Here is a 27,075-nt window from a genome sequence, read left to right on the forward strand (position 1 = left end):
GTGTTCAGTTTTGGAGGCTGTATCTTGCTAAGGACATTAAGGACTAAATTCTATAAATGGCACACAAAAAAAAGTGCTTAGCCCTATTCTATAAATGGCGCTTAAAGTTAAAACAAAATATAAATAGCACTTAGTTCCAGGAACTGTGACTACATTTAGGTGCCCATTTATACCAATGAAACCTTAGTGTAAATCTCCGCGCCTAATCCCCTTTATTATATAACATGTGTAAATTAAAGGAACACCCCTGATCTGCCCATGACCGTGCCCCCCTTTTGGACCCACATGTAAAAATAGGCGGATATATTTTAATTAATGCCAATTAGCACTGGTAATTGATTGTTAAAACTCAAATATCAGACCTATTTGGCTTATTCATTTGAATTGCATGTGGTCCAAATTTGCATATGCAACTCATGGCACCATATATAGAATTCGGGTGGGGGGGGGGGGGGTGTAAGAGATTGGAGTTAGTACAGAGGGAAATAGCCAAGATGGTAAGTGACCTTTGAGAAGACACAAGAGAAGAAACTAGAAATCCTAAATATGTATACTCCAGAGAAGAGGATAGACAGAGGGGATATGGTACAGACTGTTAAGTACCTGAAAAGAGCCGTTTCCAAATGAGAAGCTCTAGTAGTAGAGTCAAAAACAATATCAGGAAATATTTTTTCATTAAACTGGTGGAGGATACATGGAATACCCTCCAGAAAGAGATGGTGGAAGCAAAACAGTGCAGGAATTCATAAAGGAGTGAGGTAACCGCAATGGATTCCTAAAAGGCAAGACGATATAAAGCAAGCATAGACATTTTAGCTACAGAATGATTTTTGAACATCTTAACAAATGAAGGGGAAAAATAACCTGCGCTATGTGGCAGGTACCTCCCCAACACCCTTCCTGGGCAGATTTGTTGGACCATGTTGGCTTTTTTGTTGCCATTATGTTAGTATCCACAATCTTCCTGTTTATAGTTATGCAACCTTATGGTACTATTGACCATGTCTGAGGTATTTTCTGCTTGCCTCAATCTATGAATGAGTATCTGTATAAATTATGTTTATATTAAAGTTTAAGGCGTAGTTACATTTACTCAGGCAATAATCAGTCTGCAGTATATGGCATATAGGAAAATGAATATGCAATAAAAGTTAATACTGTTTCTATTTTTCAACATTTTATAACGTACTATTAAATTGACATGAAGATATTTTAGCATTGAAAATTCCAGTGAAATTGTACCAGTTTTCTGTAGTTATGACTAGTGTTCGATCCTGTTGCATGACTGTTGTAAATATGCAAGTCAGACATACAATCAAGTGAAAAAAAAAGGCAATATGTCAATTTCAGTGCTTTTTTTTTCTTTTTTAGTGTTTAGATATAATAGTCATCCTCATTGGTCAACAGAATCTTTTTCTCAATCAACTGAACTAGACAGTGAAATACAATTTATACTGTACATAAAAACTTGATATACGCAATATAGTTACATACAAAAATTTAGGCATCCCTGGTCAAACTGTTTGTTTCATTGAATCCCTCTGTGAACACACCTCTACATGGTACGAAGTTAAACAAGACATCTCTCAGCAAATTTAAATAAATTATTATTTAGGACTCCCTTTACAAAGCTACGTTAGTGTTTACCATGCACTGAATGTGACAAAGCTCATAGGAACTGAATGGGCATCGTCGCATCTGACGTGCCACTAATCTCTAGTACGACTTTGTAAAGGGAGCCCTTAATTATTTTAAGAAATTGAAAATAAAAAAGTAGTAAACATGGCAGGTGAAAAAATATGGACACCTTCCCAGTGGATTCATTATTATTATTTAAATTGTTAATAAGGCCCAAAAAGCCTAATGACTTATTCCAGAACTGAACAAATATTCAAACCCTTTTAACCTGTTAGCCTATGGGGCCCTTTTACTAAGCTGCGGTAAAAAGCAGCCTGCGGTGGTGTGTGCGCCGGGTCAGTTTTTACTGCATCTACAAAAAAGGGCTTTTTTTTTAACGGGACGGGAAAAGTTCCTGCGGTAAAAATGAAACCAGCGTGCACCCAGAACTGGCCTGAGCCCTTAATGCCACCCATTGATCTAGTGGTAATGACTCACACACTACACCAACTGCTGAGTACTGCTGGAACTGGCATGCGTAGGAGGAAATAAATAAATAATTCATCCACGCGTTATGGGCATGCACCAGATCTGAAATTACCATCAGGAGGGTGCGCTGGCCTGGCGGTAGTCTCATTTGGGTGCGCACTGCACACACATAGAGCCCACCGCTGCTTAGTAAAAGAGCCCCTAAGATTGTTATTCTGAATATTTTCTACAAGCATGAGCCCCTCTAAGCAGCTGTCTGAGCATTTGAAAACGAAGATAATTTACTCTTACAAAGCAGGGAAAGGTTTAAAAATATTTCTAGGTGGGGAGCCAAGATTGCATCAGGACAGAAACTGCAGTGCTCTGCTTTGATGCAGAGTTTTGCTATGGACAAATGGAAGACCTAGTTATGGAGTATCGTGGCCCCTACTTCACAGGGACTGTGACTAATTCAAGCCAGTATAACCTGATATGCAGTGGGGTCGGCCACAGGCGTGGCGGCAGTAAGGTCCAGAGTGGAAGATTTGGAGGCAGGTACTTCCTTTCTGAACAAGTTTGTTCTCTTTGATCCTAGACTTGAGACCCTCCCCTAGACCGGGATTCAGCACTCTTCTGAGAGGTCTCTCAGTGACATGACTGGCATCTGCAATGGAGGTTGCAAATGCTGGTGGGGAGAGGCTCCAGATGGGTTTATCTGCAGAATCTGCACTGCTCCTGGCTTTCTCCCTATGAGTTCTTTGGAAGTCTTGAAGATGTGGAGCATTCAGGACTTTAACATAAGACATATTCCTAGAAGTCTGGCCCCACATTGAAAGCACTCTACCAGTGAAACCTGAAGCTTCCTCTTGAATGTATTTTGGGAAGCCCTAGTTATGATCGAGGCTTCCCTGATGGAGGAGATTGATAATGTCACAGGCCCTGATGTTTAGATGCAAGGTCAAGTGGAACATTTAGAGAAGCGTAGTTTGGACTGTGAGAATAAGGTAGCTTCATTGACTCAGCAGGTTTGGAAGTTAAGGAAGTGTGATTCTACTGTAATCAAAGATAATGAATGCTTTTATCCCTCATAAGCTGGAGTCCTTCAAGAACTATAGCAAGAGACTTAACATCATGATTTGCCATGATGGCATCTTAAGGAGACGAAACTATAACAAATAATGATAACATATATTTATGTATTGTTGTAATAGTATCTGGGATCAAATATTCTACTTTAACGAGTACAACATACCTAACATAGCTCTTCAAAATTCTTGCATGGACAATGTTGGATGGGAAATTCACCCAGCAAGGTGTTGAAACCACCAGAACAACCCCGATGGTTGCTGGATGGACAACGCTGGATGGGAAATTCACCCAGCATGGTAATGAAACCACCGGAACAACCCCACTGGTTGCTGGATATGTCAGCGGATATGACAGTTATTTAAACAAATTTTCACACGTGTGTCCATTCAACTTCTTTATTAAATTAAGTCCCCATGGTTCAATTGCATTCCAATTAAAAATAAATTTCTGTTCCCTACTTACCAATATAGACGATATGCCACTCCCTCAGTTAATTTGATGCAATATCACAAATTGCAAGTCATTAATAGTATGGCGTGCCTGACGCCAATAACTCACAATTGGCGCTTCCTCTCTATCTACTCTGAGATTACTCAAATATTGTGCAATCCTTTGTTTTCTAGGTCTTTTAGTCTGAACCAAATACCATTTTTGACATGGACATTTAATTTCATATATAACTTGTTTGGAGGTGCAATCAGTGTGTTGTGACAATTTAAATACCATTCCAGTATTGGGATTAATTACTGAATCAGTAAATATAGCAAACTTGCAATAGAGACAGTGTCCACATTTAAATGACCGCATGTTGATTTGACCATCAATTTCTCTGCTGCAAATTTTCATTCTCTCTCCCAATGGGACATTGTTTTAACTCCAACTGAGTATTGCATATGGACCGTTAGCTTGTTTATTAGTTCAGGACTATTGTGTTATTTGATTTTGGAGCCACATTTGCAACAGGCGAATCAGATGATCTAGTAGCTTGCTAACCATTTGGTTAGGGTTTTTATTAATCAAAGAGACTTAACAAGAGATTTATCGACTTTCAAGTAGCTGACACCTGCGGATATGCTGCAAGAATATTACAGTGAAATCCTGAAGGTTCCTGCTGAGACTATTTCCTCCATGATGAGAGCCTTTTACATATTCTTGTGCTGATAGAAGCCACAGAGGAAAGGAAGCTGCTGAGATGTTTGAAGACTATGCTGGAGGAGTTCCAGCCAGGAACTTTAAACACAGGACTCTTAGTTACATATACATTAGAGCACAAGAAGATTTGGACACTTAAGTTCTATATATAAAATCCTAAAAATAGACATTCCAAAATAGATCTGAAAATATCAACAAAAATAAGCTTTCCCAGGAGAGGCATAAGGCGTTTCCTGGTCTGAGGCAAAGTGTTATTTCCTTGGGGCAATTTTTTCCATATTTATGTGTGGTTACTTTTCAGATTGCAGTATTTTCTATAAACCTTCTCAACTGAAAGTGAAAGCTTTCTTGAGAATCGGAGTTCTCTAGTATATTTTCTATTAAGATTGGTTTTGTATCATCAATAGACTTATAGGGTGGTGGAACTCTTGCATATTGATATATAGTGTCCTTTTTTCCTTATTTCCTTTATATTGTTTTAAAATTTGTAACTGAAGTGCTAATTGCCCTTATTATTTTGACTTTTGTCCCTTCCTTATTTGTCTTTCCTCAGTATGCTATGTTACATAGAGGCATATTTTCAAAGCACTTAGACTTACAAATTTCCATAGTAACCTATGTAAGTATAAGCGCTTTCAAAATGAGCCCCTAACCTTATTGATTGTGTTTGCTGTCAGAGCTGGATTTAAGATTTTGGCACCCACAGGAAAAACTGGAGAGGGAGGACAGCCCTCTGAAGACTGGAAAGCAGGTGTGGGGATAATGGGCCACCAGAGTGTAATGGTGGTGTCTCACTGAAAGGGCACCAGTGGATGGCCTGACAGTAAGTGGGAGAAGGTTCTTTTTTGGCCTGGGTATTTGTCACCTTCAACATTTGATGCCCTCAGAAGTTGCCTGTGTTGCCTATGCTGTCTGCCTATGCCTAAATCCATTTGATTTATTCATTTCTTTTGCAGCACTGTTGTATCCTTTCCCACTTATACCTGCCACTGAGTTGACATAAGTGGCCACACCTAGATTCTGGTGTGCCAATGCCGCCTTATGTCTGTATTCTGTAATGGCTGCCATTATAGAACTGGTGGTAAGCACTTTTTTGTGGTATCTAACTTTTTGTGGTGTCTACTTTATGCCAGTAATTTGTAGAAAAGCCACCTTAAGGATTCATTAAAACATACAATTTGATCAGGGTTGGCTAAACCTTTGTGTCACAGAACAGTGGGGTTTTAAGCCTGTGATAATTGTTTTGATATTTTCCTGCAATGTATTTCTCTAGTTTGGCCAGCAGCTGGTGCATGCTATATTTTAAGCTGCTGCAGAAAAGTGAATGATTCCTCCTTTAGTTTTAAGCACAGAGAGGAAGTACCTGTAGTGATGTGGCAAGCTGTTGTTATGGGCTCTGATTGGCCTGGAGTTTGAAGTTACCTAGGAGCTACTGGCTTTTGCTCCAGTTTCAGCCAGGAAGGAGACAGAGATCTCTTTGCTGAAGCCCTGTAAACAGTTATAGTTGATAACTTGTGAGAAAACTATATGTCCTGGAGGCGTATTTTCAAAGCACTTAGCCTTCCAAAGTTCCATAGAAACCTTTGGAAGGCTAAGTGCTTTGAAAATATGCCTCCTGATCTCCCCAGGTACTATTTAGATAGTATAAAAATGTTTAGTTTTATAATTGATCCATTTTTCAGTTATTTATTACTGTTTGCTGATTGCACTTTTTCTGTTTCATTGTTCAAGTTCTGTGACAAACATTTTCAGTTTATTGCCCCTGCTTGTCTGGACTGATTAAGAATCTTTGTGGTTTGTGTATTAGGTCTGTGAGTGCTTTCTGGGAACTGTGAGATAACCTGAGAGCAGGAGACTTGCCCAGATGCGGTTGAGACCCAGACAGTGTGAAGAGGATGCTAGTGCAGAGCACAAGCAACAGGTGCAGGCAGACCCGAGCTGTGCTGGAGATAGACCCTCTAAGTGGCCGCTGGGTAGCCCCAGGTGGGTGGCTAGGCGTTTTGTGACACTTTGCATACAACTGTACATAATTATGTTGCTGTTATTTTTTTTTAGTACTCTAGCCTCATTACTGTAATTGGAGTGGAATCATACTGATTTGCAAAGTAAAGGAAAGTAATGCCATGCCAGCCATTCCAAATGTTTTAGCTGGATAGTGTATGGAGAAGGGCTGTTAATTCTTACAGAAGGGAGGATTTTAGGAGGGCCTGAACCTCACTCCTTCATGTACTAATCTCCTTTATGTGTCTCAGTGTCCAGTACTTGAACAAACATCTTCGTCATCAACTCATACAATTCTCCTCTAAGAAGCGAAATGGGTCTTTTATTACGACACGCTAACATTTTTAGCAAGTGCTAATATTTAGGGCATGCTAAACGTTAGAGATGTCCATATATTCCTAATATTAGCATGTGCTAAAAAATGCTAGTGAGCCTTTGTAAAAGAGGCCCTAAATCAGTCATACTTACTTGCCATGCTGTTGCTCTGGTACCTGAGGTTGTCATCTACCTGTTGGACAAAAAAGTAAAAGTTACGAAGCATCTAAAACCAGCCCCTAATCCCCATAGCTCCAGATGTTTGAACCACTTCATCTAAACGGAGAAGCCCCGAGTTACATGACAGACTTGATCGACTTACCAATTAGAAATACATCCGAATCAACACGATCTTATCTAAATCTGCACTACCCAAGCTGCAAAAGCACACAACTATGGAACGCATTACCAAAAGCCTTGAAAACGACGTACATCCACCTAAACTTCCGGAAATCACTAAAAACCAACCTGTTTAAAAAGGCATACCCTACCAATCCAAATTAAATGCCTAATCTCTGCAACACAACCAAACTAAAGCACGTAATGGACATAACACAACTCTTTCGTTCTCTGATTCCTTACTGTGGCTGTGCCACATGAACTTGATCATACCACAACATCACCCTGTATTTGTTCACACCGGAGCCTGCAAAGGCCTCTCTGGTACTATGTAAGCCACATTGAGCCTACAAATAGGTGGGAAAATGTGGGATACAAATGTAACAAATAAATAAACCACATCTTCAGTTCTACAACCCAAGTTACTGTATATACAGCTCAACATATAAAGCAGCCTAATCCTCAAATACCACACTCACACAGTTCTACTGCTCCAATCTATTCCTAAGTGTGGTTTTTCTGAATCTTGTAATTCAAATTGCACAGTATTACAGTTCTCCATGTTTATCCACATCCTTTAAATTTTACCAGACAAATGCAACATGTACAGTATCTTCAAGAAATATTTTCAAAAATAAAAGTTTTAACTCAAAGGATTTAGTTGCATGCATTGGTTTCACAAAATATATCGATAAACATGGATGTATTAACATGTTTTTTTATTTGTAATGGATTATTAGGAAGCTATGCCAGCCGATATCCAAAGTGATTTAAGCAGGCAGGAGAGGCTCTTGCCCGCTTTATCTATTCTATTCTATTTCCTATATTCCGCACAATTTCCCACAAGATTCTAGGTGGATTACAATCAAATAGACCTTCAGAACAAGAGAATTAACATACAATGAGTTTATCTTGTTGGGCAGCTTGGATGTACCGTTCAGGTCTTTATCTACCGTCATTTACTATGTTACTATGTTTTGTGTTGACACCCAGGCACGCCATCATATCTGGCACTACAAAAATATATTTATTTTTGTAGCGCCGGTGTGTACCCAGCAGTAATCATTACCACCGAGTTAGCACGGGAGCCCTCACTGCCACCTCAATGGGTGGCGGTAAGGGTTCCTCCCCGAAATGGCTGCACAGAAAGTGCTTTACTTGTCGCACAGCCATTTCCTGCCAAAATGAAAGACCTACCCTTTTACCTGCTGCGGTAAAAGGGGGCCTCGGCGCACATCACAAACACACACCGACACCAGCGCAGGCCCCCTTTTGCCACAGTTGGAAAAAGGGGCCTTCAGTGATTAAGCTGCTTCAGACAGCGCAGAACACTCAAACCGTTTAATTTTCAGGGTACCAAAGTACAAAAGGGTAACCCCTTTATTTCTTAGGCTACACTGGCTCCCGATCAGAGCCCAAATAATTTTTAAAACCTGCACTCTAATTTACAAAATTCTATTTGGAATGGCTCCTAATTATACGTTGGACCTAACAATTTTATCGACCAGAAATGCAATACCTAATTTGAGAAAATACCTGCTTCTTCATTTGCCTAGTTGCAAAAATATAATCTATAAGATCATTCACACTTCAGGATTTAACTACCAAGGATCCAAAAAATGGTGGAACCTTATTCAAAAATGCACTGGACAAACACAAAGGAATCCTGTTTAAATGGAATAGATCCCAGTGCTGGGCAGAATACTATGGTCTGTGCCCTGATTGAGGCTGGATAGATATGGATGGGCTGGGGTGGAGCTTTAACAACAACTTCAGAAATTTTAGAACAAGGCCATTATTGCCGGGCAGACTTCTAAGGTCTGAGCCCTAAAAATGGCAAGGACAAATCAAGTGTATTAGGAGATCCTGATGATGAATCCGCTTTGCCTGCCTTAAATGTTTATTTTTATGGTGAAAGATTTCTAGCTCCTGATGACGCTGTCAAGTGAAACACAGCACTATGTTGAGCTGTGAACAAACTGTGAAGTGGATTGTACATCATTAAAGTTTAAAAGATTGTATGACTTGGACGTAGTATATTAATCCATTAGCTCTGTGCTAAGGGAAGAGCAATATCTCTGATGACATTGGTTTGGATTTGTTTGTTCATCTCAAGTCAATGAACAATTGATTTATGATTCAGCACAACTGTAGTCTTCTTTGTTACTGCTGAAACTGCTGCATCCACCTTAGGAAACTTAAACTTGTCCTTCACCGGAGATTTTACCAGATAGAGCATCTTACTCTAAAAGTAGCATCTGGCACGTCTCATTTGGCAGTAATTATGTTGCTTGATATATTGGAACTTGGAAGACTTTCTAATACCATACTAGTAAGAGATCCTTAAGAGCTGACAATCCCTGAGAGATTAAGGAGATTAACTCTTTCTTCTACAGAAAAAAAAAAATTAAGTCTTACCAGACCACTGAAAAGGCTGCATAGGTTAGCTGACCTACCACCTGCTGGATACTGAGAAATACTGACTAGCCAAAAGGCTGCTCAGGATTCTCATAGTTCATTAATTTTCTCAGTCTCCACCTGCTGGCAGAAAAACATTACCAAAGCATTTGGATTGGTTTGGTGGACAATAAGAAAGCTCCTTTTCAGTTCAGCAACAGATTTTATCTGGGAGCACTATCACAACATGTTCCAATAAAAATGTTCTTTCTACCAGCTCATCAAGTCTTTTACAAAATAAAAGAAATGCATTGTAAGAGGAACCATGCATTTTAATTTCTTTACTTGTAGCACATCCTATATATCCTATATAATAATTCTCACCTCCAACGTTCTATGCTTGGGACCGTGGCTCCCTGGCTGCAAGTGGTCTGTGAGGTAGACACGCACAGACGTCAACACAGCTGATTCCAAGGCAAGGGGAGGAGTAGGGAAACACGCTCCTCCTCCTGCCTCGGAATCAGCTGTTACTCCCCCCGCGCTACGGCCCCCTCGAAACCCACCCCCTCCCGTGAACCTGTCGATCCCCCCCACGGAACGCCGAAAACCGCACCCCCCTCCTGCCGCTGTTGTGCACTACCTTCGGGTGGGTTCCTCAATCATCTTCTCAGAAAGTTTAACTCCGTGCGTCTGACGTCAGACGCACACAGAGGAACTTCCAGACAAGATGATTGAAGAACCTATGGGAAGGGAAGAACAACACTTCAGCTGTAAGCACAGGTAGCACAACAACGGCGGTGGCGGCAGTTTTCGCTGGCACGGGGGGGGGGGGGGGAACGACAGGTTTGCAGAAGGGGGGGGGGGTTCGAGGGGGCCGTAGCACGGAGGGGGGGGGGAATTGCCTGCCTAAGGCCCGTTTCCTTGCCTACAGAAACAGGCCTTTTTTACTAGTAATATAATAATTTGCACCTCCAATGTTCTATGTCTGGATGCCTGGGTTCGTAACACACTTCCCATTGGTCCGGCCTCGCGATGACGTCAGAGGGCAGATCAGTGAGAGGGAAGGGAAGCCAGCATCAGCCAGCCACAGAACGTTGGAGGTGAGGAGAGAATCGCACCCCCTCCCTCCCCCCCTGTCTAAGCAGCAGATACCCAGGGAAAGTGGCATTACACTCCCCCCCCCCCCCCCCGCCTTCGCGAACAAAGGTCGGCCAAGCACTGTCCCCACCGATCCATTAATTCCTATTTCCTCCCCCGCAGCCAACTCAGTCTGCCACAAAATGCCAAACTTTCCCTTAAGAAGCGCCATGTCGGCAGATTTCAGGGGCACATATTTTCACATTGTAACTGCATTACAGTATGAATTTGTACTAAGAATAGCATTCCATTAGATTAGCTGCAAACTGTTATACAAAACGCATGTTCTTTATGGCAAAAACCACAAAAAAGGAGATAAAAGTAAACTATTATTGGGGGGGGGAATCACAAAATTGTAATCAAAGAAAATCCCGATCGAGATAAGAGGAGGTGGGGGAAATAACGGGTAGCAGGGCGGTACCCTAGGGCCCTGTTTACTAAGATGTGGTAGCAGTAGCGCATGCTAAAAACGCTAGCGCACTTACAGTGTGGCTTAGTAAACAGGGCCCCTAGTATGTAGAAACGATGACACCATTGCATACCCTATCATACAGAACTTCCCTAGTATACGTTTTCTTGCATGACTGCATCAAAATAGCTGCCTTCATTTATGATAAATATTTTGAAAGTTTTCCTGATCCTGTGGTCCCGTTTTAATGGTCTTTACCAATTTTTTTGTTGTTGTTAATGAGTTTGTTGTGGTAAATATGACTATTAACTCTCTCCCAGAAGGATCTGCTGTTGTTTTGTAAGGTTATATTGTTATTAATTTCTAAGATGAGCTTAGTGAAATGAATATAATGAAGTCCAAACATTAAAGTACACACAAAAAGGTCAATTACAACACATGGGACTATGGTTCTAACACTTCTTGAAGGGAATCCAAGTTCAGATTCCATGTCCATTAGGCCTGAAAAGCCCTAGACATGTCATGGAGTAGGGCTACTCAGACCCAGGAGAGGAATTAATACACCTGTTGTTACTGTGGCTGCCCTTCACACTACAGGAAATGTCCCCATTCCTCAGGCTAGCAAGGTTTTGTTAAGCTGCCTAAGTATATAAGGTTAGGGAACAGAGCAAAAACCTCTGGAAGACAGACAGAAATTTTTTTCCAATGCATTATTTATTATTAAAAGTGGAAGCGCTTAGCAACTGTTTCGGCGGTTTTTCACTGACAGCAGCGTTGGTGTAACAGAGGACATTTTGTACTTTTCATCTCCACTATTGGAAGTGGGACATTGCTCACTGTAAACTTCTTTCCTGACTAGAAGCGGGACTACATTTACTGTGTGTGTCATTCAGTCGAATATACAGAAGACTATCATTTAACAGTTCTGCAATTTCAATGAATATCCTAAAAACCTGACTGGCAAGGGGTACTCCAGGATTGGACTTGGGAAACACTGTGCTAGGGCACCTTAGTAAAAGGACCACAGAGTTAGCAGGCCGATGCTTTGATTTTTACACCACACACACTTTGCTTAGCGTTTGTTTACCCTATAGTGTTGACTATAGCCAGTAGTTAGACCACCCCTTTTCCTAGTAAGATCTAAGAAAATTAATATTAGCAATATTGTGTATTATTTTACCCACTAATAAAGACATAAGGAGGGGCATTTTCGAAAGAAACGTCTATGTTGGAATTTAGACGTCTTTGTAAAACGTCCAAATTCAGAGGCGGGGAAAAGGTCATTTTCGAAAAAAGATGGACGTCCATCTTTGTTTTTGAAAATGCCATAGACATCCTTGCATTTGGACATCCTTGCATTTGAACATCTTTGATTTTCGGCCATTTTCAAACACAAAGATGTCCAAATGCAAGATGTCCAAAACAGAGGAGGAGTGGCTTAATGGTTAGTGCAGCAGGCTTTGATCCTGGCAACATGGGTTCAATTCTCACTGCTGGTCCTTGTGACTATGGGCAAGTCAAATGCACAAGGGGCATTTTTGGATACGACATCTAAGTCTGAATTTGGACGTTTTTTTGTAAAATGTCCAAAATCAGAACAGGAAAGGTAACTGTCTACAAAAAAAGTCTATCCTTTCCTTTTGAAACTGCTGTTTGGAAAAATGTTTTGTGATTTGGGGGAGGAAGGGGAGGTGATCCCCCGAGTCCCTCCAGTGGTCATCTGGTCATTTGGGGCACCTCTTGTGTGGAGTAGACAAGTAGATTAATGGTTAGTGCAGCAGACTTTGATCCTGGGGAAGTGGGTTCAGTTCCCACTGCAGCTATTTCTTATAAAAACAGGTCTAGCCCAAAACTCAAAGTTTTAGTCTTGGATGTCTTTGTTTTGTTCCATTATCGCTGAAAGACGTCCATGTCTTAAGAATGCCCAAGTCCCACCTTGAACACACCCCTGGCACACCCCCTTAAGATTTGGACATCCTTCTGATGGATTACAATTGGAGACGTCCAAAATCGGGTTTCAATTATACCGATTTGGACATCCCTGGGAGATGGATGTCCATCTCTTTCGAAAATGAGCCAGAAGGGCTACCATACAGAAAGTATCTATCGTACTATCTTGCTGTGTACTGCCTTGAGTAAATTTCTTCAAAAAGGCAGTAAATAAATCCTAATAAATATTCTCTCTGTCCTCAAATGTAACCACACGTACTCCAGCAAGATGACAGCCCAGGGGGCTCATTTTCAAAGCACATAGACTTACAAAGTTACGTGGAGGGGCGTTTTTGATGTGACGTCTTAAGTCCAATTTTGGACGTTTTGCACAAAATATTAGCGGATAGCCAGCTATATCCTGTACTGTAGCTGGTTATCTGCTAAGTACTGACTGTTAATATTCAGTGAGAGATAATCAGCTATCTCCCACTGAATATTCACGGATAACAGTTAAGCGCTATTTAAACGACCAGGACCCGCTAATGGCCAGTTAAATAGTGCTGAATATTGGGCAGCTAGAGACCCAATCTTTTGCACAAACTGAATTTCCACACCATCAATCAAACATGACTTTGGAAAAGATAAAACTGGATAACTAGATAAAACCATAATTTGTGTCTTACTCATATTCAATTTTAGGTGATTAACCTTCGTCCATTGGTTGATCATATTCAGTGACGTAGTAATTAAAAAAATTCAAGGATATCAGCAGCATAAATTCTATAATCCAATTCCAAAGTACCCAGAAGTACAGGTAAAGGCTTCAAAAAGATGTTAAATAACATGGCTGAAAGGGCCAACCCTTGTGGAACTCCCGATGGGCTCGCCATCATTTCAGAACAGTCTTGCCCTTTAACTACACAAAATTGTCTCATGGAGAGAAAAGAAGCAATCATCAGAGCACAGTCTCAGTAATCCCAATTAATGGTGCCAATGGTGGCCAAGATATCTAAGGACACTAACAAAAAACTGGATCTTTTATCAAATCCGTCATGAATTCCCGCAACGCTCTGCATGAAAACCAAATTGAGAATTAAAAAAAAAAAAATCAATCAACTGATCATGCAAACTCTTTTCAATACTTTTTGCTAAAAAAGGCAGATTAGAAATTGGCTGTTAATTATTTGGTGAGCTAATGTCTAAAAGTAGGATTTGTTAATAATGCTCTCACAGGTGCCCTATTTAATGTAAGGAGCAAAACGCCTTTCACTAGTGATTTATTTGCAATTAACTGTATAATTTTGAGGGCAATTGTTTTCATCCCTTTCACAATTAAAGGCTGACAGATATCAAAAATACAAAAAGGATTCTTAATCCTCTGAAGGTTAATCTTAATTTGATCTAAACTTAACTCAGAAAAAGTATTCCAGCGCATTTCTTTCTCAAGGGGACACTAATTCAATAGGACAATCACCAGAAGCAAATTCCAAATTGATATTCACAACTTTTTCTAAAAATCCTGAAGCCATAGCTTGACATGATATCTGATCATCAACATCTTCCATAATTCTCAGGAGAGCTATTAAATTGGCAACTGTAGTAAACAGTTCTTTAGACTGAGATGAAGACTCTTCAATTATTTTATCGTAAAACTCCCTTTTAGCTAAAAGAAGTGAACAGCTATAATGTTTCTGTAAGTTATAATTCTCAAGGGAGTCCTTTTACAAAGAAGTGGTAAAAAGGTGGCCTGCGGTAGTGTAGGCGCTTGTTTTGGATGCGCACTGGACCATTTCTTTATCGCGTCTGGAAAAAAGTCTTTTTTTTAATGGGCCGGGAAATGGGTGTGCGGCAAAATTAAAACTATCGCGGACCTATTTATGGCCTGAGCCCTAACCGCCACCCACTGACCTAGTGGTAAGGGCTCCGGTGCTACCCATGCGGTAACCATGCACCACGGGATTCGGCGCAAGCTACCCACGCGTTAGCCCTCCAGCACCTTTGTAAAAAAGCCCCTTGGTTAGGTAAACAAGGATATTTTCTCCAATCTCACTCAGCTTTATGTAACATATGTTTCACATCCCTCAATTCATCATTAAACCAAGGAGCTTCTTTAGGGTCTCTTTTATTAAGCTACACTAGTGGGTCCCACGCACAAAGCTGACAGAGCCCAAACTGAATGGGCTTTATCGGCATTGCTGCACTGGCTTGATAAAAGAGGCCCTTAGTTGTCTACAAACTACAGGCTCCTTTGGTGTTATTTCATCCAGAGCACTCAACAGTGTATTATTCCAAAGCTCCGCTGCAGACTCAATATCAAGATTACTCAGACCTTCAAGCCAACCACTGCTTCTAGAACAGGTAGTTCGACAGAAGAACGACGTTATACTAGAAATGACTTACATGTACTTCACAAAAATACTCTTTATTTCAGCAAAAATATAATTATCAAATGATCTGACCATGGTATTGGCTTATAGACTAACATTTATATAAGAATATGGAAGATTTTTATCTACAAAAATTAAATCCGATATTTGCCCTTTAACGTGAGTCAGTTGAGAAATAATTTGCTTCCAACCCAAGGATTCAATGACAGCTAAAATATCAGTAATAATCTACAAAAGCTTATCAATATGCAACTTAAAATCTTCTAAAATAACTGACTTTGAGGGAGACATCTTAGACATTAATGGCTAGGTTTACTAAGCAGTGCTATGGGTGCGTTAGCGTTATTAACGCGCGTAAATGGTTTATGCACGTTAAACGCTAGCACGCCCATAGAAATGTATAGGTGCATTAACGTTGAACGCGCCTTAAATTTACAGGCACGTTAAAAACACTAATGCACCTTAGTAAACATACCCCTAGGGGCCCTGTTTACTAAGGTGTGCTAGCATTTTTAGTGAGCGCTAATGCTAGAGACACCCATAGGAATATACAGGTGTCTCTAGCGCTAGCATGCATTGATTTTTAGTGCATGCTAAAAACGCTAGCGAGCCTACAGTGCAGTTTAGTAAACAGGGCCCTAAAATAACTATGGAAGAAAAATTTCTCTAAAATCCCTGGAGAACAAAAACCTAATAAAATATTTAAATTCTGAGGAAAAAAACGCTACACAAATTGTATACTCACTACAGTGCATATATTAAGCCTGGAAAATACAAAAGAATCTTTACAAAACAGTAAAACCCCACCACCTCTTTTTTCATGATGAGGGCTAGAAAAAAATTAAATGCACGGGTGGACAAAGGTCATTGAGTAAAACAAGATCCTCAACAATTAGCCATGACTCAGTAATACAAACAAAATCATAACGCCCATCAAGGTCCACTGAGACAGGAATCTTATTTCGAGCATGTAGCAGAATCCATTGTAAGCATTCTTTGCTAACAGTTGTTTTAAAAAGATTAAAAGGAATAACAGACAACACTCTTTCTGGTCTATAAAGAGGTTTAGGGAGTGAAAGATTCCCGTAACGACCCGCTCCTATAGGTACATATACAAACTCTTTTTTTTTTTTAATGGAAGGTTTAATTTTCCTGATTTGACTAGGATCCAATTGGTTTCAAGTCCTTCGATGGGATGAAAAAGTATGGCTTAACTCCTTATATTGTATAAGCTTTCAATCTGAGTCAAAACATAAGAACATAAGAATAGCCATACTGAGAAAGACCAATGGTCCATCTAGCCCAGTATCCTGTTTTCCAAACAGTGGCCAAGCCAGGTCACAAGTACCTGGCAGAAACCCAAATCGTGGCAACACTCCATACTACAAATCCCAGGGCAAGCAGTTGCTTCCCATGTCTGTCTCAATAGCAGACTATGGATTTTTCCTCCGGGAATTTGTCCAAACCTTTCTTAAACCCAGATATGCTAACCGCTGTTACAACCTCCGGCAAAAAGTTCCAGAGCTTAACTATTCATTGAGTGAAAAATATTTCCTCCTATTTGTTTTAAAAGTATTTCCATGTAACTTCCTCGAGTGTCCCCTAGTCTTTGTACTTTTGGAACGAGTAAACAAAAATCGATTTACTTCTACTCATTCTACACCACTCAGGATTTTGTAGACTTCAATCCTATCTCCCCTCTTTCGTCCTTTTTCCAAGCTGAAGAGCCCTAACCTCTTTAGCCTTTCCGCATACGAGAGGTGTTCCATCCCCTTTATCATTTTAGTCGCTCTTCTGTGAACCTCTTCTAATTCTGCTATCAGGCTTATTTTCAAAAGAGAAGGGCACCCATCTTCCGACACAAATCGGGAGATGGGCGTCCTTCTCTCAGGGTCACCCAAATCGGCATAATTTAAAGCCGATTTTGGGAGTCCTCAACTGCTTTCCGTCGCGAGGACGACCAAAGTTCACGGGGGCGTGTCGGCACCATAGCGAAGGCAGGACTGGGGCGTGATTAAGAAATGGGCATCCTCGGACGATAAAGGAAAAAAGAAGTGCGTCCCTGACGATCACTTGGCTGACTTTACTTGGTCCATTTTTCTTGCGACCAAGCTTCAAAAAGGTGCCCGAACTGACCAGATGACCACCGGAGAGAATCGGGGATGACCTCCGCTTACTCCCTCAGTGGTCACCAACCCCCTCCCACCCTAAAAAAAAAAAACTTAAATTTTTTTTTTTGCCAGCCTCAAATGTCATACCCAGCTCCATGACAGCAGTATGCAGGTCCCTGGAGCAGTTTTAGTGGGTGCAGTGCACTTCAGCCAAGCAGACCCAGACCCAGGCCCCATCCCCCCCCCCCCCCACCTGTTACACTTGTGGTGGTAAATGTGAGCCCTCCAAAACCCACTGCACCCACATGTAGGTGCCCCCCTTCACCCCTTAGGGCTATGGTAGTGGTTTACAGTTGTGGGGAGTGGGTTTTTTTTTTGGGGGGGGGGGGTTGCGGGGCTCAGCACCCAAGGTAAGGGAGCTATGCACCTGGGAGCAATTTGTGAAGTCCACTGCAGTGCCCCCTAGGGTGCCCGGTTGGTGTCCTGGCATGTCAGGGGGACCAGTACACTACAAATTCTGGCCCCTCCCACGACCAAAGGACTTGGATTTGGTCGTTTTTGAGATGGGCGTCCTCGGTTTACATTATGGCCGAAAATCGTGGACGGCCATCTCTAAGGTCGACCTAAATTTTGAGATTTGGGCGTCCCCGACCATATTATCGAAACGAAAGATGGCCGCCCATCTTGTTTCGATAATACAGGTTTCCCCGCCCCTTCGCGGGGACGTCCTGCGGGGACGCCCTTATGAAAACTTGGGCGCCCTGTTTGATTATGCACCTCCACATCTTTTTTCAAGATACGGTGACCAGAACTGAACGCAATACTCAAGGTGCGGACGCACCATGGAGCAATACAAAGGTTAAGAAATAATTGTATTCAGCTCAGGGTTCAGAACTTATACTTGACTGTAGTCAACATAGACAGCACACCTATACATACACATGTAATCAGTGGCAGTTTGAGGGTCAGATAAAGGAAGTGATATGATAAGCACTACTGTCAATACTTCATCTTCTCTTCCTTTTGCCTATTGCTCTCTCTGACCCTGGACCCCTCTGTCATCATTCTTCTCCAATATCTTTCGCATTTCTCATTTCTAGCTTTGGTGATGAAACAAAAATCTGATTACATTGCCAGAAGTGACCTTCTCTCTGTTTCTCTGTTGGCTTGTTTAGTTGACAAGTAGCCTAATGGTTAGCGCAGCAGGCTGCAAACCAGTCTTGTTCAAATCCCACCGAGACTCCAAGTGATCATGAGCAAGTCAGTCAACCCTTCATTACCACAGGAAAATATCCACTGTACCTGAATGTAACTTGTCTTGAGCTACAACTAAGAATCCCTTCCTTTTCTCATTGTACCTATACACAAAGCACTACTGTGTGGCATACAGATAATGACGTCAGTCCATAAATAAAGACGCAATATTGTAAAGTTGCTGCTTTTTATGTTTAAATTGCTGAAGTACTATTTTGTATTCTACAGAATGATCTGCCACAGACCCTGCAGAAGGTTCAAAACTTTGGCCATAGTCGGCCGTGGCGTTTGGATAGTACCGAGCAGCATACACAGATAAGTTTATTGTGAAATCTACTCAAGTTGATATTTTGTATAAATTAAAATTTAAAGGAGGTTGAAGGGTTTTTTGATGATGATAAAGATAGCTCCTTGATCAAGAAGGAAGTGCCATAAAGAAAGGAATCTTATTGAGGCTTTTTCCTCCAAATTTTCCTCTTTTTTGCTATGATAGAAGAAGTTTGAAGTAGTAACTGTTAAAACCGTTAATTATTGAAGAGCACTAGTGTAGTTTATCATTTATTATTACCCTCTCAAGCTCATATATAGATACTAGCCGTTGAGCCTGTAAAAACGGGCTCGTATAGGAAAGGGGGGGGTTGAAAGCCCCTTCCCGTCGCCGCTGCAAGGCCCCCCCACCGCCGAGCTCGCCCCTCCCCCCCGAGTCGCCGCCACCCCGCTACCCGGCCGGGCCCTCACTCCGCTATTGAAACAGCGAGGGAACGCAGCACACAGCTCTGCTCTGCTGCCGTCGGCCTTCCTTCTTCTCTGCCTGTGTCCCGCCCTCGTGTGATGTAACGTCGTCGAGGGCGGGACACAGGCAGGGAAGAAGAAGGAAGGACAGCAGCTCAGCAGAGGTGTGTGCTACGTTCCCTCGCTGTTTCAATAGCGAAGCGAGGGCCCGGCCGGGTGGAGGGTGGGTGGCGGCGGCGGCGACTCCGGGTGGGGGGAGCGTTAGCGACAGCGATTTCATCCCTCGCAAATGCGCAGTACAGACCCTCTCTGTTACGCCCCTGTCATCACGTATTGACGCGGGGGCGGGGCAGAGAGGGTCTGTACTGCGCATTTGCGAGTGAGTACGACACTCGCCATTTATATGTTTGATAATACAGATAATGAAACAGTTAAACAGATGCTTTTTTTATTTTATGGCTTAATCGTCATTCTATGCGCTTAGACCATTACCGCCAGGTCAATGGTTGGCGGTAAGGTCTCAGACCCAAAATGAACATGCGGCAATTTTCATCAAAAATTTTTTAAAGGCATTTTTTCACACATGTGCTGAAAAATGATTCTGCGTGCGCCCAAACACACATCTACACTACCGCAGGTCATTTTTCAGCACGCCTCTCTAAAAGGGCCACGTGGAGGGGCATAATCGAAAGGGACGCCCAAGTTTTCCTGGGGACGTCCTCGCAAGACGGCTCCAGCAAGGGGCGGAGCAACCCGTATTATCGAGACAAGATGGGCGTCCATCTTTCGTTTCGATAATACGGTCGGGGACGCCCAAATCAGCAAATTTAGGTCGACCTTAGAGATGGTTGTCCCCAGCAGAGATGGTCGTCGCCAGGACTTGGACGTTTCTGATTTTAAGTGATAATGGAAAGCGAGGATGCCCATCTCAGAAACGACCAAATCCAAGCCATTTGGTCGTGGGAGCAGCCAGCATTCGTAGTGCACTGGTCCCCATGACATACCAGGACACCAACCGGGCACCCTAGGGAGCACTGCAGTGGACTTCACAAATTGCTCCCAGGTACATAGCTCCCTTACCTTCAGCCAGATGCACTAACTGAACGGAAAAAGCCCTTCCCGTACCGATCCCTTAGCAATTCGGAAAGGAACGGGCATGCCTGAAGGAAATCGCATGCAAATGAGCTGCTCGTTGTTAGCTCATTTGCACACGATTTCCTTCCTAAGGAGGGGAAGCCAGTGCAGAGCAGCCGAGCATTATGCATGGCTGCTCTGCGCATGCCAAAGACGGCTTTATACATGCAGACAAGTAGCGTGTATAATAGCCTTCTACAACCTTAAATAAATTGCCGTCTACAACCATAGAAAAATACAAGTCCAGGTGAAAATGTCCAAGTGCTAGTCTGGGACGTTTTTTTTTGTTTTTTTTTAGAGTATGGGTGAAGGACGTCCTTCGCTATGCTTCCATCCCTGCGACGGCAGTTGAGGACGTCCAAAATGTGGATGTTTCTGTGAGAAGGACGTCCATGCCTTTGCTATGCCTCTGACATCCCCTTTATTTATTTAGATTTTGGATCACAAGTAGCAGCAGTGGAATTTGAACTGGCCACCTCTGGATTGCAAGACCAGTGCTCTAACCACTAGGCCACTCCTCCACTCCACTCCCTTGAAATTTGGCCGTCCCTGTGGGGAGGGGGGACAGTTCAGGACGTCCAAAATGTTTGAAAGAAGGACGTCCTCGCCTTTGCTATGCCTCCGCTGACACACACATACCTCCACCCCCAGGGACCTGCATACTGCTGAGATGGACCTGAGTAAGACATTTCAGTTTTTTAAGCTGTTTTTTTCAGGGTGGGAGGGGGTTAGTGACCACTGGGGGAGTCAGGGGAGGTCATCTGGTCATTTTGGGCACCTTTTTGAGGCTTGGTCATAAGAAAAAATGGACCAAGTAAAGTCGCCCAAGTGTTCCTCAGGGACACCCTTTTTTTTTTATTATCGCTCGAGGACGCCCATCTGTTAGGCATGCCCCAGTCCCGCCTTCGCTACGCCTCCGACACGCCCCTGGGCACTTTGGTCATCCCTGCGAAGGGAAGCAGTTGGGGATGCCCAAAATCGGCTTTCGATTATGCCGACCCTGAGAGAAGGACGCCCATCTCCTGATTTGTGTCGAAAGATGGGTGCCCTTCTCTTTCAAAAATAAGCCTTAGTGCTTTGAAAATACGCCTCTATATGTCTTTCTTTAGCCAAGGGCTTTCTGAAGATCCTTTGAAAAAAAAATTTTTTAACTGCTCATCATTCTTTGATGTAATAAACTGCATACCTTCGTGATCAGCATTTCTACTTTGGGGTTCTCATACTTCACATATTTTACAGTTTTCCTGGACCAAGCCAAGGGCTTTTTTAAATATATTTTATATAGTTGAAAGGCAATGTTATGTTGGTAGTCAGAAGCATTTGTTCTTTTTCAGAGTATTTTTTACTTTTTTATAATGTTGATTGGTGGGTTCTGACTCCGCCCATATAGGCCTTTGTTTTTTATACACATTGAGGAGATTCTATATATGGCGTCTAAAAACAAATCCGCACTCAAATCAGTGCTAAGCGTATTCTATAATCGGCAACTAGATTTAGGTGCTAAATATTGAATATGTTTAGTTGATATTTCAGTGCCGATATCTGTGCGCATCCATTTATGACAACGGAAACCTGGTGTAAATCTCAGCGTGTAGATTTAGGCGCACTGGGCCATAATTTTGGAACGCCCATGAAACGCCCAGAACCATGCCCCTTTTTGCCTCCATGTGTTAGAAGTTCAGTGCACATCATTACAGAAAACGCTTAGTGAGTTGTGTGCCTAAATTCTAACTGGTGCCAATTAGTGCTAATTATTGCTTGTTAAGTGCGGTTATCAGCGCTCCATAGCTTGTTAAGCCAAAATTATAGAATCCGCACCCATTTTGGTGCCTGTATACAAGTGCACCATATAGAATCCGGGGGATTGCGCATGAACGTTTATTTTGGTTTTGGCGCAGTCTGAAAGCACTGCACTTTAGTAACCCTTTTGAGTAGTGATTCTGTGACACATTTTGGGATAAGCTAATCTTTACTTTTTAAGAAACGGCCTATTTCTAAAGAAATGGCTTTTCTCTAATTCCTGATTTAAGAAATGCTCTTCTGTTCTTGGCTCTTTAGAAAGCAGAATGCTTCAAATCAATTTAGGTTATTTGTTATTTTGATTGTTGACTAGCCTGGTTGCTGCATTTTTTACATGGGGGCCACAGTAGGAATAAGTTTTGATATGGAAGCAGCTTACACCCCTTTTCACTGTTCAAAGGGTATGCTTAATAAACTAATGGTTTTATGCAATAGGATTTAATCAGTCTCTTTGATTTTTTAACTGTTTTTTTTTGTTGTTGTTTTTTTGTGCGTTTTGCACTTGGATGGTATTTTCTTTTTCAAAAATGGACCAAAAAGCTAAACCCACAGAGCACAAAAACATCTAGCATGTGGCCATGTTTGATAAAAAAAGATAAAGCCATTTCTGAAACAGCAAAATGTTTATTTCCTATGCGGATTTGTGATGTTTAGTGCAAGATGTCGAAAGGCCAACATAGACATCATATCGAAAATACTCCTCCATGTAACTTTGTAAGTCTAAGTGCTTTGAAAATACACCTCCTAATAGACTATCATACAGGATGGTGAGATCTGGTTTTTGTACAGATTGGAGTTGAGACCAGTATTTCACAAACATAAATAAGTGATAAATGAAGCAACTGAGTGTTTGTGATACACTGTATACTCTTAGGTTTATTGAACACTGGTCACTCAATTTATCATTAGTTTATATTCATTATGCACTCTGCATTGTATGTTTGTTTATTCTATACAAAGTTCATCACTTTTTTCATATGTATTTTTGTACATATATTTTAATGTGTGTAATGTCTCTTACTCTATAGAGCTTTGTACATATCTGTATTATTTTAAGAGACCCCTGACGCAGATGCAGATGCCGAAACACGGTCCGTGTAAGGTCTCATAATTAATTTTTTTATTACATTTTGTACCCTGTGCTTTCCCACTCATGGCAGGCTCAATGCGGCTTACATATTATATACAGGTACTTATTTGTAACTGGGGCAATGGAGGGTTAAGTGACCTGCCCAGAGTCACAAGGAGCTGCCTGTGCCTGCAGTGGGAATTGAACCCAGTTTCCCAGGACCAAAGTCCACCACTCTAACCACTAGGCCACTCCTCCACTTGAAATCCCAGTCCTTGAGACCCTCGGTGCTTTTTTTTATGTTGCCTTCTATTTTTGTACTTTGGCTTCCTGCTCTGTTTTTGTTGGTTCTCACTACTGCAATACCCAGGCTAGAGAAGGTGAGGGAAAATTAAATTAAGGGGAAACTTCCAGTGGCATGCAAATGAAAGCTCAAAACACTGGAGAAGGCTGTCAGTGCTGGATGTTCAAAATGAGTAGCAAAAAGATGCTGGGCAATAAACAGAATGGGGGGAAAAATAAAAGTTGTACCTAAAACAACCAAAAATCACCCAGTTAATTTATGCTTTCAGCATAGCAAAAAAGTCAGAAAACCCAAACACAAAGCCCGCATCTAAACACCCACCCACTCATCTCACTCCCGCCCCTTAGTGTTTTCCTCCTCTATAAATATACCATCAATGGGAGGTTGCTATGGCAACCGTGAGAGGGCAGGAAAGATACAGAGATGGGAATGCATATGTCTTACAGACTTCATAAACACGCCACACTGAGGCAGAGGAAAAGAAGGAGTCTGGTGAACACCTTAAGCATCTGCCCATCCTGTTCAAAATTTAATCACAGATAACTGCCAGTTAAACAACACCTCCCCCCCCCCCCCCCCCCCCCCAGAGAGAGAGAGAGAGAGAGAGAGGGAGGGACGGGAATCTCAGGATTCCTTGACATCTGTGATGAAAAGTGACAAGTGTGTCAGGAATCATATGACAACATTGTGTCACACAATATTCTCGTATCAAGCTAGGTAAAGGGTAAGCTCTAAGACCTAAAGAAAGCAACTAGAGCAGTTGCTGGAATGATTAAAATGCAGCATAAAAGCTGCAGTCCTAAGTCGCCCTGCAGTAAGGTTGAAATTCAACAACAATAAAGCAGTACTGTTTCTGCAATTCTTGAGATCCAGAAACGTATGTTTTCCCACAAATGTAATCCCACAGTCCACATTCCAAAACTGCCTTCACAAATTTCTACAACACACCCACCCACAATTCCCAAATCATTTAGTCTCACATTCTATGAGTGACAGCACCCACAGAGTTATAATATTCCCGATCAGTTTAACATTCCACAAGTGACTGCCTCCCACAGGACCATGTTTCACAACTCACTGCATCCCACAGAATTGCATTCCACAAACTTACTTTGTTGGACAAGGAACTATATTCAACAACTCACATCTGCCAAATCGGAATTTTATAAACTACATCTCCAAACCATATATTTACCTTACTAATCATAGGATAACATCTGACCAATCACATCTATACCCACTTTGGTACCAATTAAATACAAGCATTCAAACCATTGTCGTAAAAACTAAACAAGCATTAGCCCTAAAATCAGTCAGTCAGGCAAACAAATTGCTTTTTAATCATGGTGAAAAAATAGCCTTCAGGCATTTGGTTCTACTCTGCAGTATCCCCCCTTGGTACAGAAAGCCACTTCCATTGTTTAAACTGATCTTGAACATAGTTAAGTATGTGGTAATATCTCTCTTATGTGACATCAGTATCATAACAGGAATGTAAGGAATCATTCATAATCCTTTACAATTTATTTAAAGCATTTCTTCATGCAGCCTTTACTATTAGGGCAGGTACAGGCTAAAAAGGTTGAGTTTTGAGACTACCTCAAGCTAATGGCAGCCAAATTCATCCTTCCCAGTTTTTATTTTAACTAAATGTTCCTACAGAAATATCCCCTTCTCCACTTTTAACCCCTAAACAACAAAACCATCCCATTAATATACCCACCTCCATCGTGAAAAATTCCAGTGAATCATTTAATTACTCAAAATGCCTCAGAAAATGCCTATATCACTAACAATGCGCACTTTCCCACTGAAACAGTGGCATCAACATTTCCCTGGCAAACTCTCAAGCAGGACAAAAAAAAAATTAGAAAATGCTTTTAAGAGCAACAAGTTTAATTCCACTCATGTATGCTGTAATTGTATCGGCAGTGTGGGGGGAGTAGAGGATGCGCCCACCTCTACTCCCCCACACTGCCGATACAAGAATTTTCTCTCTTTTTTTTTTTTTAATTTCTGCCACTTACAACCCTGCGTGTTTTTATTATCGGCTCTGCATTCTCTACAACCCCTGTTCTAACACTTCCATAACTGCCCTCTTCCCCATCTCTGCCTTATAATTCCACTTTTGAGACTGACTGCTGTCCGTCACTACATGTAATACTTACATACGCTCATGTTTTCCACTCAGTTCTGCATTTATTCTTATTTCTCCATCCTCCTCGTTGCTCACCCACGTAATTCCACTCTAGTACGACCTCCCCCCCTCCCTCCTCCTATTAGCTCTTTGATCCCTCTGGCTATTCATTCAACATCCCCATACCCTTTCCTAGCATATAAACAAACCCACCTTCCCCGACTCATCATTCTCTTCTTACCTTTCTCTCATCCTTCATCATTTTAATTCCCACCTTTTCCACCCAGATCTCCGACGCTACTTTTCATTGTGTCAAATCTCATCTACTTCTCTCTCTCTCTCTACTCTGGCAGGAATAACCTGAAGCTCGGGACTCTCTTTCCACTCCCCACCCCCTCGTTCTCCCTTCCTACCTCTCCTTCCCTCCACCTGTCGCCCTTCTTCATTCTCCAAGGTGATGCCAGATGAATATCTCCGGAGCAACAAAATCGTGGTGCCCACAAAAGCCGAAAGAGCCGGACCTCAGCCCTCCCCGCTGCAACGACCAGCCTTGGCACGGATTGAACCCTAGTCACCCGGCGGCGGCTGAATGAGGACAGCTGCATGCCTCTCCCTGAATACTTACCTCATCATGGGGAATTCTTGTGCCGATAGTGCTCGCACACTCCAAATACACAACCAGAGCCAGCGGCCCCAGCCGCTGCCGCCGCCGCCGCAGCAGCCCCTCGGCGCAGCGTAACCCAGCCAGGCAGGGGCGTTGTAGGAGAGACGAAGAGACGGTGTCGCAGCCAATCAGCAAGCGCAAGCCATCGCCTGCGGGTGGAGTTGGCTCGTCGACCGCTTGCCTTCTGGGAGTTGTAGTAGAACTGCTGCGCTGTTCGGCCTCCCTCCAGTTTCAAGAAGATGCGGGTTGGAGTGTTTTGCAGCACGAAGTTGCAAGCATGTTCTAGCAAAGTGACTACGAAGGGCTCCATGAGATCTACAAGAGATTCGGTACGTGGAAGGCAAAGAATAGGAGACTTTCCGCTTCCTAGACATTTGATAGCTTCTTGCCTTTCCCGTCTCACTGCCCTTGTCTTAGCCCACAGTGGTTCTTAAGGTTTGGGAACCACTGTATTCAGGGGCGGTCGCACAGGGCCCCACATCTCTGGCACGTCTGTCCTGTCTCAACGAGACGGTGAGATAGGTAGAGATTTCTCAAGTTATTGGTACAGCGCTGCGTAACCCTAGTAGCGCTTTAGAAATGTTAAGTAGTAGTAGTATTCGGAGCAGCTGGAATATTCCCATATTT

At 42.2% G+C, this 27,075-nt stretch overlaps 1 protein-coding gene across 2 annotated transcripts in view; it reads right to left on the minus strand.

Annotated features, from left to right (window-relative positions):
• The window catches only part of PRRG3 (proline rich and Gla domain 3), a 60,733-nt gene extending 34,225 nt beyond the window's left edge, over positions 1–26,508 (minus strand). Inside the window, exons 1-2 of one of the 2 annotated variants that reach the window (XM_030210394.1) lie at positions 26,410–26,508; positions 6,796–6,835 (exon numbers count right to left, since the gene is read on the minus strand). In XM_030210394.1, the coding sequence (XP_030066254.1) occupies positions 6,796–6,802 (7 nt within the window). In that variant the 5' untranslated portion in view covers positions 6,803–6,835; positions 26,410–26,508. Of the gene's footprint in view, positions 1–603; positions 733–6,795; positions 6,836–26,409 lie in introns of those variants that run through there. The other variant, XM_030210393.1, reaches the window with a different exon arrangement.
• Positions 26,509–27,075: the final 567 nt, after the last annotated feature.

The sequence above is a fragment of the Microcaecilia unicolor genome, chromosome 7, assembly GCF_901765095.1.
Source record: "Microcaecilia unicolor chromosome 7, aMicUni1.1, whole genome shotgun sequence".
In the NCBI taxonomy this organism is placed as follows: domain Eukaryota; kingdom Metazoa; phylum Chordata; class Amphibia; order Gymnophiona; family Siphonopidae; genus Microcaecilia; species Microcaecilia unicolor.